Source organism: Xiphophorus couchianus, chromosome 23 (assembly GCF_001444195.1).
Source record: "Xiphophorus couchianus chromosome 23, X_couchianus-1.0, whole genome shotgun sequence".
Lineage (NCBI taxonomy): Eukaryota > Metazoa > Chordata > Actinopteri > Cyprinodontiformes > Poeciliidae > Xiphophorus > Xiphophorus couchianus.
Window position 1 is genome coordinate 15954007 of NC_040250.1, and position 13761 is coordinate 15967767.

Genomic DNA, 13761 nt, shown 5'->3' on the forward strand with positions numbered 1-13761 from the left:
TTTCTTCACACTCTGTGGACTTTAGTCTTTTAGGCAAGAAAATCTTTGAGGTTTTGGTATTAAGTATGTGGAAGATTAAATAATAATGCTATTGTATTGAAATGTGATAACAGCAGCCCTTAGAAAGTTCTATTTTTTTTGCACATATTTGTAATGACAATGGCAATTCAGCATATTCTACATCTGTAGCTGAAAGAACTGAACCGTTGGGCTCTTGGAACAACAGGTTATATTTAAAGGACTAAGAGTTGCTTTCAGTGTTTGCCAAAAAAAAAATGGTTCATCTGGTGGTCAACTATGCATCATAGTTATATCTGATGCCTTGAAATTGTCCTTTGTCTCTATAAGTAAATCCTTCCCTTTTGGAAACACTTCATTCTGCATGTCACCATAACAATGCTTCTCCATTCGTTCCATTGACACCATTTACAAGTGTAAAAGAGGCTTTTGGTTTGCATGATAAGCTGCAGATGCGCAGTCCTGCCAGGTGTTTGCTAATTGCTGCTGCCGCTAGTCTTGTGGAGCTGAGTGGAGGAGTTGTGCTCAGCTGGGGATTGAAGCTCCAAGCTGCACCTTTAGTAAATGGGCTTTGCACTGTAAATATAGGCTTTTATGCAGCCTCTAATGGTTGCCATGGGAGAGTCAAACATGCATGAATGAATCAAAGCAACTCCTTAAGTATGTGTACAACACATTGTACATGACATAATAACATTATATAAAAAATTGAAAAGTGAAAGTACATTTTTCATGATGCAACCTATAGCAGAAAAATATTATTTTTTAATTGTTTGGAAGCCATGGAGCATTTCCCAATATTTTCACACATCACATGTTTTCTTAATATCGTTCAGGCTTACCTCAATGGTGAACACTGTCAGTGAGGCGACTGTCGTCATTGCCCAGTATTTTTTAGGACAAAGGCTATTATCTCAGGACTAGCCACTCTGCTTTGGAGGAAGCAGTGGGAAGAACACCACTGGAAAGAGGGAGAGTGACAGCCCTGCCTAAGAGGAGAGTGATAAAGCTACAGAGAGGAAGTCATTCTATGCCACTATCAGTTAGTGAAAGCAGCAATACTGCTGCAGTGAGAGGATGGTGGCGTTATTCCACACTATATGCGGGAAATGATATGTGAAATATAATAGGGCCAATAACTTTAGGTTGTATTTGTTTTCACTGTTTGTAAACTTTGTTTCTTATGTAATGTCTGTGTGAGACTAGGAGGCTATTTAAGACTCTGTGAAGTCATCTCTATAGAGAAAAGTTAATAGCTCACTTTATTCTCAGGTTGCTGGTTTTACATGGAGCTCATGATTTTACATGAGCTCCATGTAAAACCCATCCTTGCTTTGGGTGCTTTAATTTTGCTTATGAGTTGAAATTACACTTTCAGAACAATGATAGTAGTACATCTCTTGGTCTGTTGTATGTAAGCAGAATATATTTAGCATATATAGTGCAGCTGAGCTGTTATCCTGTGAGTGAATCTGACTTTTGCACTTTTACAATATCTTCAGGGCATGTGAAATATTGTTTTAAAGCTTTATTTGGTCAGTAAACAATAAGTTTGGCAGCATAGTTAAAAAGTGTACAAATCAGATATATTATCTTTTTTTTTTTTTAAATTAAGCATTTAGTTATGAATATTAAGCAATTCATAGCTGTCAATTCTAAGGCTTCTTTTCTAGTAAGCTATGTTACCAGATGTTATATCAAGAGCTGTCTTGTCTCAAACGTGATTTCAATTCTGCATAAATTAAGTTGTGGCTTAAAAAGCAGAACTTCATAGTTTATTTTTCTAAGTAGTTTTGAATCTTGTTCTTACCCTGAACACACTCTGTTCAAGGTAAGAACAGAGTGCGTTCAGACAGTGCATTTCCGTTGTGTGGGCACAATGCTACCACAGCTCTGGTTTTCACCTGTATGGGATTTTTCTCACATTCTGCACACGTTTATGATGTGGGTTTATCTAATGACAAGTACTGGAGGAGAAACATCTTCCTTTTGAGGCCTTTTCCTATGAACAGAATGTTCCCACTTTCTCTTTTCGATTTCCTGCTTATGCAGGACTTACATTAATCTCCTTAGTACTTAGTACTAAATGTAAAGATGACTAATACTTAACATTAGCCCGCCTGAAACCTAAATTTGAAGTTTTTAAACCCCCATGCAGACCTAAAACATACCTCTATGAATAATATAATCCGTGTTGAGATTATTATATTTAATATGGTCTTATCAGACTTCCTCACGTGTAAATAGGGTGAGTTTGTATTGTGTTTTTATACCAGAGCCTCAGACAACACTCAAACAAGCACCATACGGTGATGAACAGATTGGTAGGGAAATAGCCACTCAGTGCCTTGCCCAAGGGCGCATCAACAAGTGGTAAGCGAGGAAGCTGAAATCGAAACCAAAACTTTGAGCATGCACCTGCCTGACTGTGGCTCAGCAGGAAGAGCCCAATCACACTAATAGACACACTTGTCTGATGCTCACATCTTGAATTATTACTCTGCAATTGGCTGGTGAAAATATTTTAATTTGAAACATATTGTTGAATTCTGCATAATTTTATTGTTAATTAACTTTACAATTTTTCCATTCTTTATATAAATACACTTTATGTTTGTGTGAAATCCTTAGAAATGTTAAAGACAATTAATCTATCTGCTCTTTCTTCACCACTGCCTCAGCTTTAACGGCCTGATATAATATAGTTTGCTGAGGTTTCGTTTAATATAAAATGGAATAAGTTGTGGGAGTCTCTGAAATTATGTGCAATACCTACCGTCTGGCTGAAATTATTCTGTGTGGATCCGAGCACCACTTTCATTTGAGAAGAAATGTATGGAATTATGGAGTTTTAAGTGTTTTTTTCTTTAGTTTTTTTTTTACTTTTCTCCCACCAGTTATTCAACTTTTATTTTCGTGAAGACCAATAAAAAAAAGCCTGCAGAAACAAACTTATCATAGCAGGGTTTTTTGTTTCCAACTTTCATAAAACCTCATATCTTGCATGACTGATATCAGACAGTGAAACAAAATTAAGCTAAAAAATTTAAAAACCTTGAAATATTTGAACCTTGCAAAGGTAAAGTAATATTTTGTTAGGTTCTCATTGGTTGTAAGAATATTAAACAGAAGTATGATGCTTTCTCCTAGCCGATTATTTCAGCCTGACATATTTGTTGGGGCATTTTCTAATCTGCCTTGATATCTAAAGTATTTGCAGTACCTTCAAAACCCAAAAGTTGGAAAATGGCTACTTTTTAATTTATTTTTCAAATATACCTGACTTTTCAAAATGTATTTTTCATTATTTGTGTGTTCTTGTACATTTTCCTATGTGGTGCTATAATTCCTTTTATAATTTAATTGGAGAAGGTTAAATGGATGTGTGTAATTCATTCTTTCATTGCTTTGATCTTCCATCAGAAACATTATTTGGTACATACTGACATCTAGTGGCTCACATGTGCCATCTTGTTTTTGAAACTATATTAGTCAAATTTTTCCTTCTTTCCCTTTTGTTAATCAAGACTGTATTTGGTACCTTAACATAGAATATGTTTGCACTAATATAGAACATAATTATCCTCAATTAATAACTGGATAAAGTTTCCATAGCATTTTTTTTTAGATTTTTCTCTGAATTGCTTATGTACTCTACATAATTTCCTGGAGCTGTTGCCTGTCATAATTTCTGTCTAATGGATTCTTTATTTTTCTCCCTCTCCTCCTTGTCGCCTCTTTTCTGTCATCTTGGCTGATATTTCCTACCCTCTCGTTCCATTTTCCCCCTTGTAATCTTTATACAATCTGCAGAATCTCAAACGGCTGATTCCAGATGAGGTAGGTCTGCTAATGTGTGTTACAATCACCTATGCTCGACTCACCAGCTGTCTGTCAGAGTCCCAGTTAAATGTAACCAGCACTGAGTGTGTGTTTTGTCTTGCGTTGAACATGAGCTTGATATGCATAATTTAGAGAAATTCATTGAAAGTATAAATGCTTGGCACAAAGATTAGTGAATTATTATATCACATCTTTGTGCCAAGACCTTGTACACTACTGAGCTCATGTTCTTGTGTGTTTTAAGTTATTTTAATACACAGTGTATGTCTTGGCAATACTCACAATGTTAGCACAAAGACTTAGCACAAAGACCTAACCCTAAGTATTAGACATCACCCATGTTGTTTACGTTGTGTGGTCATTGTTTTGTGCCAAAATGTCTGACACAAAACAATGACCTCATTTTGCTAAAAGTGTTCCTTTTGAAGATTTTAGCCCTTTTCAGACTCTTAATTTGGAGTGTTTCTAGTCTTAATACTTTTGAGTGACTTCTAAACTTTGATAACTAAAGCTGTTCAAGTTTAATTCATGTTTAAAAAATAAATTGTTACAGTTGATGTATACAGCACCTAAAAGTTAGATGCTGCCACCATCTTTTGGAAGGAAGGTGCCATTGGCTCAGGAGGTGCAGATTTGTCCTGGCGTTGCCTATTCAAATCCCCATTCTCTGTGCCAGTTGTCTTCATTGGCAAGAGACTTCAGCCACTTTGCCTGCTGGTGGTGGTCAGTAGATGACATCTGAATGGCAGCCTTGGTTCTGTCAGTCTGCCTCAGGGCTGCTGTGCCTGCAGTGCAGTTTACCACCATCACTGCATTATGAGTGAATGGTTGATTGTAGTATAATGTGCTTTGGAACCCTGGGCCTTTAAAAAGCAGACCAATGTCTAATGTGCAATGTATACATCTAGGAAATCGGCATGAATAAATGTTCATTATACATAAGCAATTCATAAAATGTCCCTCTTCAGGTTAGGTGTAGTTCAATGAACAGGTGTGTGTGAGGTTGGAAGATTGAAACGTGATATAGGACACATTTGTGGTTGAAGACGCAACTTTTTATTTTGGTGATTTCTATATTCCTTTCAAACATCTAGCTTGCATAGCTAGAGTCCAGTAATCTAACTATAAATAATGTTGGTAATTTAGCTCCCTTCAAATTTTCTGCAAAGAGTTTTAAGTCTGAAAACGGCTAATGTCTACGTAAAACAACTTATTGGCATTAAAAACCTGATGACACTGTGGGTGTGTTTTAAAGGAGAGTGAGGCTTGCATGTTTAGATATGCCCTCTCTTTGATGTGTGTGTTTCCTCTAACCCATCTTATCTTGTTCACCCTCCCAGTTGGAGCGTCTCACCAGTATGAGAACAAAAAAGGACAAGGAAAAGCCTCTCCCTCCAAATCAGCGACACTCTTCAGCTGCCAACTATGAACTCTCACCTCAAAGCGCTATGCTCCATGAACAAAGTGATGAAGATATCCTGGCACTCTTCGAAAAGATGCTGGTGAGGAAAAAAAAAGAGGTTTCTGTTGAAAATTCACCCACTAAGAAGTCAAATAAAATTCATTATCTTGAATGTGCAGTTTAGTAAACTTGTAATCCTCAGAACTACTGAACCCCTCATTGTTTAAAGAGCCTTCATGTGGGATTACCTTAATACCTTTAAAATAATTTTGACAACAGTTTTACAGAATTAATTTTTTTCTGAAAACAGATGTAAAGTCATTATGCGCTCCTATTTTCATGTGGTCACATCCTACAACAGATTTCAGCACAAACATGTATGTTTTCATGTTTAATAAAGACCAACTGTCATTTCAAAAGTTAGGACCTCAAAATACATTAAGCTATACAAAAGTGTAATAATACACCTATTTTATGTATTTTTTTCTTTCAATCTTTTTTTTTTCCTTTGAGGATAAATAAATTAAATTCACAAAGTGGTTTGCCCTTCACATCATTTAATTTTTTTCTATTTATTTGCGCTTCCTATTTCTCCTAAAGGTGGACATGAACCTGAATGAGGAAAAGCAGCGGCCGCTGAGGGAAAAACACATATCGATTAAACGTGAGATGGTCTCCCAATACCTCCACACCTCTAAAGCTGTAAGTACCCAAATTAAATGCCTAGTGGACGATGCCAAAATCATTGCGCAGATAAAACATTAAAATGCATAAATAGAGACTATTGTGCTAGAAATTAATTTATGTTTCAAAAGGTGTGGGGAAGACGGCAGCATCAAAAAAATTACAATAAGAAAAATTATTTCAGTTCAGTTTTTCATATAACTTTTACTCTGTGCAGGAGGTTTTGTTTTAAAAAATGTCTATCCTTCTCTTACCCATTTTGATTGGAGTGGGTAAGATGCAAGACCTTCTAGTTGCTATACTGTTTATATTCCATTTTGATTCAACAGATTACTTCTACTTTGCAGCTACAGTTTAAGAAAAAAATCTTCTGCACTTGGCCTTTTAATACTTTAAAGAGCAACTAATTTAACGTGGAATGCTTTTCAAAGCTGAAAGGTTTTTGATTACACAAAATCAAATCAAAACTACTGAAGCTACTGGGATTTCATTGTGAATGAATGACTCTATATAAATAAATTTGGACTTTGATCCTGGTGTGGAAAATTCAGATGTTAAAGCAGCACAAACCAATAAATTGCAGATAAAGGAATAAAATGGCATAAATAAGAATAGGATTAAGTCTAACATAATTACTAATACATTTTAAATTGCAAATACTTTAAAATGTATTGTTTGATGTGTTTTTCAGGGACAAGACCAAAGGGAGAGGTCCAAGTCAGCAGTAATGTACATCCAGGAGATAAAGATGGAGTACAGAGACCCACAGCAGCTGCTTAGCTGTCTGGAGTCTTTGAGAGTCTCACTGAATAACAACCCTGTCAGGTAATACATACAAGACAAAAGGAATTTGGCCTTTTTTTACCTTCAAACCAGAGGCTTCATTAAATTACATTTCAAATAAGTTAACCTATCCTACATGTGTTGGGAATCTCATCTTTAACTTGTGTGATAACAGGATCTGAAGTGGTGAACATTTTATGTTGTCAAACACTTTTTGAATGCAGTGATGGCCTGACGTCCTTTGTAGGTTTTCTTGGACACTTTGTGTCTTCTCTGGTCATGTCCTTTGTGTTTTGCTGCAGCTGGCACTAGTTTGAGGGGTTTTATGTTCTGTTCTGTTCCTTTCTTTCTTCTAGTTGGAAGCATTATGATAAATGTGACTGTTGCATTAACTTACAAACTGGCCTTTCTCTTTGTGTTAAAAGCTGCTATTTCATTCAGCCTTTTTCAGTTAAAAATGTTCAGTGGATACACATGTTTCATTGTTATGAAATAATGCAAGCATTTGGTTACAGTTTCTAAGAATTGCCAATGGGAAAAATAACCATTATGGAGTCACAAAAGACTGATATTTTCAGTTACATTTGTGCCAAACTTTATCCGGTAGAAAGTGATATTGAAGATCATATCATAAAGACGTTTGAAATATTTTTATCAGTCAACAATAGATGCAGATTTTTAATGAAATCTTTGGAAAGCACAAATCGATTTGTGCTTTCCAAAATAAAAATGTCGGCTGAACAAAGTGGTAAACGTCTTCTTGCTGCTGTTTTTGAAAAGTTTAGCTTGCATCAAATCTAAGACGTTCTAATTTGTTCTTGGTACGCTGAAGTAGGTCAGTGAAGACACTTCTAATCATGGATTTTTATTATATGACGGATTCAAATAATTTTTTCAGATAATCTATTAGCTTAAAGTAACCTTTTTGTTATTAGTAAGGTAAACAGTATTAAAAGTAATATCAAAAAAATAAATGTATTTTGTTTCAAAGATCTATCGCCTTCTGGTACCTTTTAGTCAATCCAACTCATTAGTCTGGATTGTGTGGATGAGTTTTTTATTTGCAGATCGAGTTTCAGAAATGTCTCAGTCTTGATACGTCTGAAAACTTCAAATGATATATACTGAAAAAGAAAATAAAATCTAACTTTTGTTCACCTTTTCACTTTAAGTTGGGTGCAGAATTTTGGAGATGAAGGCCTCATGCTGCTTTTGAATCTACTGAAACGACTTCAAGACGAGAAAGACGATAACTCGTAAGTCACAGAAATCAGTTAAGCAAAGTTGGGCCTTTTTATGGAATCAACTGTATTTTGTAATACATTTCTGTTTATATTCTGTTTTAGCCAATCTAGAAGTATGGGATACAAATGTCAACATGAGATCATTCGCTGTCTGAAGGCCTTTATGAATAACATGGTAAGAAAACTGTGAAGTTCATCGGTAGATTAGATTTTTTTTTTCTTCTTTAAAACCAGAGGATATTTGCTTTATTTGACATGAGTACTTGTTTTTTGTTTTATTAAATGTATGTAGTATACAATTCATACCACTAGAGGACAACATGACCACTATTTTAGGTTTCACTGATTATTTTTTGGATTTTCAAAGTAAATCTGAATTCTAATGACCTGAATTGAAGCAGAACATCTAAGATTGTTGTAAAAGAAACGTATGCACTCTAAATATATTGAAGTATGTTTAAAGGATGAAATTATTGTGAAGCCCTTTATAAGTTCTACTGTATATTCAAGATAAAGTAGTATTTCTAATAATGTTTTCAAATGAGACATGTTCTTTTTAGTATAGTTAATTTCCTGTATAACTTATGTTTTCTAATGGAAAATAGCCTTGGATTATTAGAAATTTGGGAGTGTTCCTTTTTTTTATAAGAATGTTTTTATTCCTCTATATCAAAGTAAATAATGCTTGATATGAGTGTTGTAGGCTGAAAACCCCATAAATCCCTTCTGAAATATGTGTTTTGTTTTTTATCTTTCTGTTAGTATGGTATAAAATCCATGTTGGGGACGGAAGACGGGATTCGTCTTCTAGTCAGAGCCATGAACTACAAGGTGCCCAACATGATGGTGGATGCTGCCAAGCTACTTTCTGCCATCTGTATTTTCCATCATCCTGACAACCTGTGAGGATAAATAAATTAAGTGATAACATGGTGTGACTGAGCTTAGTGAAGTGATAGTTATGTTAGGCCTGATTTAAATGTTCCTTCTATGATAATTTGTAGCCTAGTTTGACAGTCATTAAATCATGCAACAACATGGGCTTTTTTTTGGATTTCTGTGTGTATTATTTGTTATTAGATAATGAAAATAAATCTTTCTCTATTCCAAGTCACGATCGTGTTTTGGAGGCCATTACAGAGGAAGCTGAAAAACGGGACGCTGAGAGATTTCAGCCTCTTATAGATGGGATGCAGAGTAACCACATTGGTCTTAAGGTATGCAGTCTGTTTTAGAACGAAGAAAGAGAACTAAGAAAGCTCTCTCTCTTAGTTACTAAGAACTAAGAAAGAGATTTATTTAATCTGTTATACTCCTGTTTGATAAAAGGTGGCATTCCTCATTAACAGTACTTGATATAGCCTGTCATGTAAAAGGCAAATGTTTTTACATTAAACGGTTTTCTTAATGTAAAGCTAACTTGAAGTGTCTTTTGCAGAGTGGATGTATGCAGCTGATCAACGCCCTAATCAGCCAGGCAGAGGAACTGGACTTTAGAATCCATATTCGTTCTGAACTCTTAAGACTGGGATTTAGAGGACTCCTGAGTGTAAGTTATTAGGAAATCTATCAGAGTGCGTTATATATATCTGTTCATATTGTTACTTTTGCTGTAGAGTCACTGATGGATTCTTCTGGTTAAAGAAAAAGTCTCAGCTGTCTAAGCTGAAAGATGTTTCACTGTGACACACCTCCTGCCATTCTCCTTCGAGTGCTTTCATCTCTTCTTCCATCCCATCCTGTTCCCTGCAGGAGATCCGGGGGATAGAAAATGAGGAGCTACAGGTCCAACTCACTGTGTTTGATGAGCAGGCTGAAGATGACTCAGATGAGCTCAGAGGACGTCTTGAAGACGTCCGCATAGAAATGGAATATCCTTTCAATAGGCCTTTGTTGAACACACCACTCACATTACTTTACAAAAGAAAGAAAAGTAGAGTATTTTTCCCCCTACAGTATTATAATGCATTCTTTGAATTTTTCTGTTCACACAACCCTTAAAGTGTGATTATATTATGAACACTTTTTGAAAGACATGCCCATAGTATGACCGACTGCATATTAGCTTATTCTTTTAAATTTGAATTTGGACTCTGCTATTTTCCTTATTCGATTTCTGGTTGACAACATTTATAAAGTGAATATTTTTCATACACAACAAACACAGTCCCGTTACTCCCTTTGTTACTTTGTTTTTGTTTATTTCTGGCAAATTCAATTTTGTGAACATAATCAAATTAGCTGTGGTAATGTCACAGTCAGCAAATAACCCAACCACTGGAGTTTTCTTTAAATAGCTCTAAATTATCTCTGTATTAGTTGTACAGTCTAGCACCCCACAAGCACAATTATTTTAAAAACGTGCCTAATTTTAAATTCTCTTTCACAGCGCTGGGTAAATTAGCGCACTGCCTACAATAAACAGTAACAAATGCATTACATCAGATGGAGTGTTTATGGTTGCTGTTATACAGTGCACAATTAGTTATTCTGACTGGATGACAAATTTTTTATCACCATTATGTTTTTACCCTGTATTAAATAAATGGGACAGTTGTGAGATAAATTATTACAAAGAGTTAAACTAAATGTATTTCACTGCTTTCGACTTGCAGTTGCTGATTTTCAACACCAGGTGTCTCCCAGGTGTTACTGCAATTATGTCCGCTTTGCACAAAGCAGCACTGCTGGTCCCTAAACACATTTCAAATCCATTAGAACAGCTTTTCAAATGACTTTTATAATTGTGTATATATATGCGTATATTGATACCTTTATATGGTTACTTATCTGATGTAATTTTTTTATTTAATATTACTGTTTATCTGATCATCCAACCTCAGTATTGTTCAGTTTCCAGCAATGAATATTTATTTTTACTGTACAAATATTTCTATTAGATTGTTCATTAATATATTCTAGGTATACATTTTATGTATTTTTTTTTACATGATCCTCTGTCTGATGTATTCATTGAGCCTTGACTTGCTTCAATGATGTGAGGGAAGTGTTTGACATCCTGGTCAACACAGTGAAGGATTCCAAGGCTGAAAGTCACTTCCTGTCCGTGATGCAACACCTGCTCCTGATCCGTAACGATTATTTGGCCAGGTATTCCACACTAATATACAAAACACACTGATACACATTTATTCTGTCAAAGGTAGCTGCTGCTTGCATATTCACGTGTTACATTTGACACAATTTTGCAATTATTTACCTTTAATTTATAGTGACTCATTTTGTCATTTATTGTGTCTTTGCGTTTGGGACTGAATTGGAACAGTCAACTCTTTCCTTTGCAGACATTTTGTCGCTGTGAACTGATGAAAGAGAAAACCACCATTAAGGAAAACATTGGCTATATTTTCTTATAAATTGTCAATGACTTTTTATGTGATAAACCAGCACCCACTATTGCATAATTTTGAAGAGGTAAATAAACGGCAAAAAAGATTTATATTCAGCCCTGTTGTGAGAGTATTTTGTAGAGCAAGCTTGGTTTCTACCAGCTTGGCACATTAACAGAATGTTGCCCATGTTGTCAGATTGGATGATGTGTACCTGTGCCAACGTCAACTTTCAAATATTGACACAGATTCTCAACCAGTGTCGGACACGGTGTTGGGCAGTTTTGACACACAAATATTCTTAAACTTATGCCATTACATTAGCTGTGGCTGTGTGTTTGGTGTCATCTTCTGGGAGGTGAAGATTTACTTCTGTCTCAAGTATTTTTCAGCCTATGACTGAAAACTATTATTTTACTCCAGGATTGACTTGTATTTAGCTCTTGATTCCTATAAACCTTTACTGGCTTTCCTGTCCCTGTTGAGGAAAAACAAAATGGCGCCGTGATGGTTTTCCACAGTTCTAGTTATCTAAAACATGTATTATTTTAAAGTGGGCTAAAAGGTATTTTATGTTCTCATTTTTCACAAAAGTGGGGTTTGTGGAGTTCACACTAGTAGTTGTCTTGCAGAGAGTCCTGAGCTCTTCATGTTTGCAGCTCCTCTAGAGTAAATGTGTGCCTCTTGGCCATTCCTCTGACTGCTGATGCTCTCCTCGCTCAGACCATCAGGTGGATGGCCAAGAAATCTTTTGATCATCTAAGAGTCATCTTGCTAGCTTGGCAGCTGTACCATATTCAGTGTTTTCAGATGATTGAGCGGTGCTCTTAGAGCACTGGAGTAAACTTCTTCACACCTTCATCTGTGGAGGTCTGCTGTGTTCCTTAGTCTTTATGAAGCTAATTGTTCAAACAAATGTCTGAGGCTTTTACAGAACTACAGTATTTGTTCTGAGATGACATCATCCTCAGGTGTATCATTTTTTTCCCCACTTCACAAGTATGTGCCACTTTTTGTTGATTTATTACTCAAAGCGAGTAACTAAGGTTTTTCCGTTTTTATCTGACAATCGTTGATCAGAGCTGATCAAGGAAAAATTACCCATTTTTAATCTCTGGATGATTAACTGCTCTATCTCTATAATTGGAGCAGAAAAACTCTGTAGAGATAATAAGAATGCACAGTTCAAAAGCCTAATAGATAATGACGGGTGTACGGTTTTAAAATAAATCAAGCATACCAGAAACTGCAGTCCTCTGCTTTTAATGTGAGCAATTTACAGATAAAAAAAATAAAATCATAACACTACACTGAGCACCAATGAAACATGGTAATATTGTTATCCCCATGTAACAAATACATGGACCTGATTATTATGTCTTTAGGCCATAATAATCAGGAGTCTCTAGTAAATTTTTCACATCACTAGTTTGCTTATTGGCAAAAATGAACATAGCAAAAACAAACATTGTTTTATGCCATTAGATAATGAGAACAAAGTAAGAGCAAATGCAATATTTTAGTTAATGGGTAAGGGGTTAATGTTAACATGAAAGTGAAACTTGGAGAACATTATTGCCAATGCATTAAAATCTGATCAAAGGCAGTTTTTGCAGCAGATAACAGGCCTGTTTATGGTAATTTGATAAAATGTAGAACTTTTGCTAATTGTTTCACGGCCAATGAAATAAAAATAAAAGAACAATCTCATTTTTAACCAAAGTTTATAAGAACCAAAGTGCTTCTTGTGGCCCCAGAGCTGTAGGTTGCATACACCTGCTATGGAGAAACAATGGAATATTGTCAAAGGAAGATGATGATACTCAACAGTACAAACATCAGCAGGACTATTAAAGCAACCTGGGCTTCCTTATCTCGTCAGCATAGGACAAGTTGATCATCTCTATGCCTTGCAGAAATTATGCTTTCTACATACATAAGGAACCAACCACAAGGAAATGTTGTATTCATGCACTGCACAATATTTTGACAGGTTATTCAGATTGGATGAGGTGTACCTGTGTCAACATCTCTAAATTGAAATAATTTTTTCAGAGAAATTGCGTTTTGGTTTGATTTTAAGCAGTAAACTATCAAAATAAACAGAAATAAGCTCTTGAAGTAAACAATCAGGTTCAATTTCTTAAAGTGAATTAGTAAAATAAATTACTTTTTGGTGAATTAATTTATAACGCACCTGGAGCCTAGTTTGTGTCATTGCCTTTAAATCAAATGATTAACTGTTTGATTAGCATATCGGTGCATAAAGCTTAGAAAAATAACTCATCATATAGGTAATAAACAGCATGTTTTTATAGACTAAGTGAGGCTGTGGTCAACAGAAATAATCCGATGATGATGTCACCACAGCCAAGATAGAAGTAATTTCAAAAATATTTATTAATCTTATTTTGATTCTCCTCACATCTTCCTTATT

The 13761-nt window shown here is 35.3% G+C and overlaps 1 protein-coding gene across 2 annotated transcripts in view; it reads left to right on the plus strand.

Moving 5' to 3' along the window:
- diaph1 (diaphanous related formin 1) overlaps positions 1–13761 on the plus strand; it is a 104346-nt gene that overhangs the window by 18702 nt on the left and 71883 nt on the right. The window contains exons 2-12 of one of the 2 annotated variants that reach the window (XM_028008904.1): positions 3832–3858; positions 5202–5363; positions 5864–5965; positions 6639–6772; positions 7903–7986; positions 8077–8149; positions 8737–8876; positions 9086–9191; positions 9413–9523; positions 9727–9845; positions 10969–11085. In XM_028008904.1, the coding sequence (XP_027864705.1) occupies positions 3832–3858; positions 5202–5363; positions 5864–5965; positions 6639–6772; positions 7903–7986; positions 8077–8149; positions 8737–8876; positions 9086–9191; positions 9413–9523; positions 9727–9845; positions 10969–11085 (1175 nt within the window). The remainder of the gene's footprint in view (positions 1–3831; positions 3859–5201; positions 5364–5863; positions 5966–6638; positions 6773–7902; positions 7987–8076; positions 8150–8736; positions 8877–9085; positions 9192–9412; positions 9524–9726; positions 9846–10968; positions 11086–13761) is intronic. The other variant, XM_028008905.1, reaches the window with a different exon arrangement.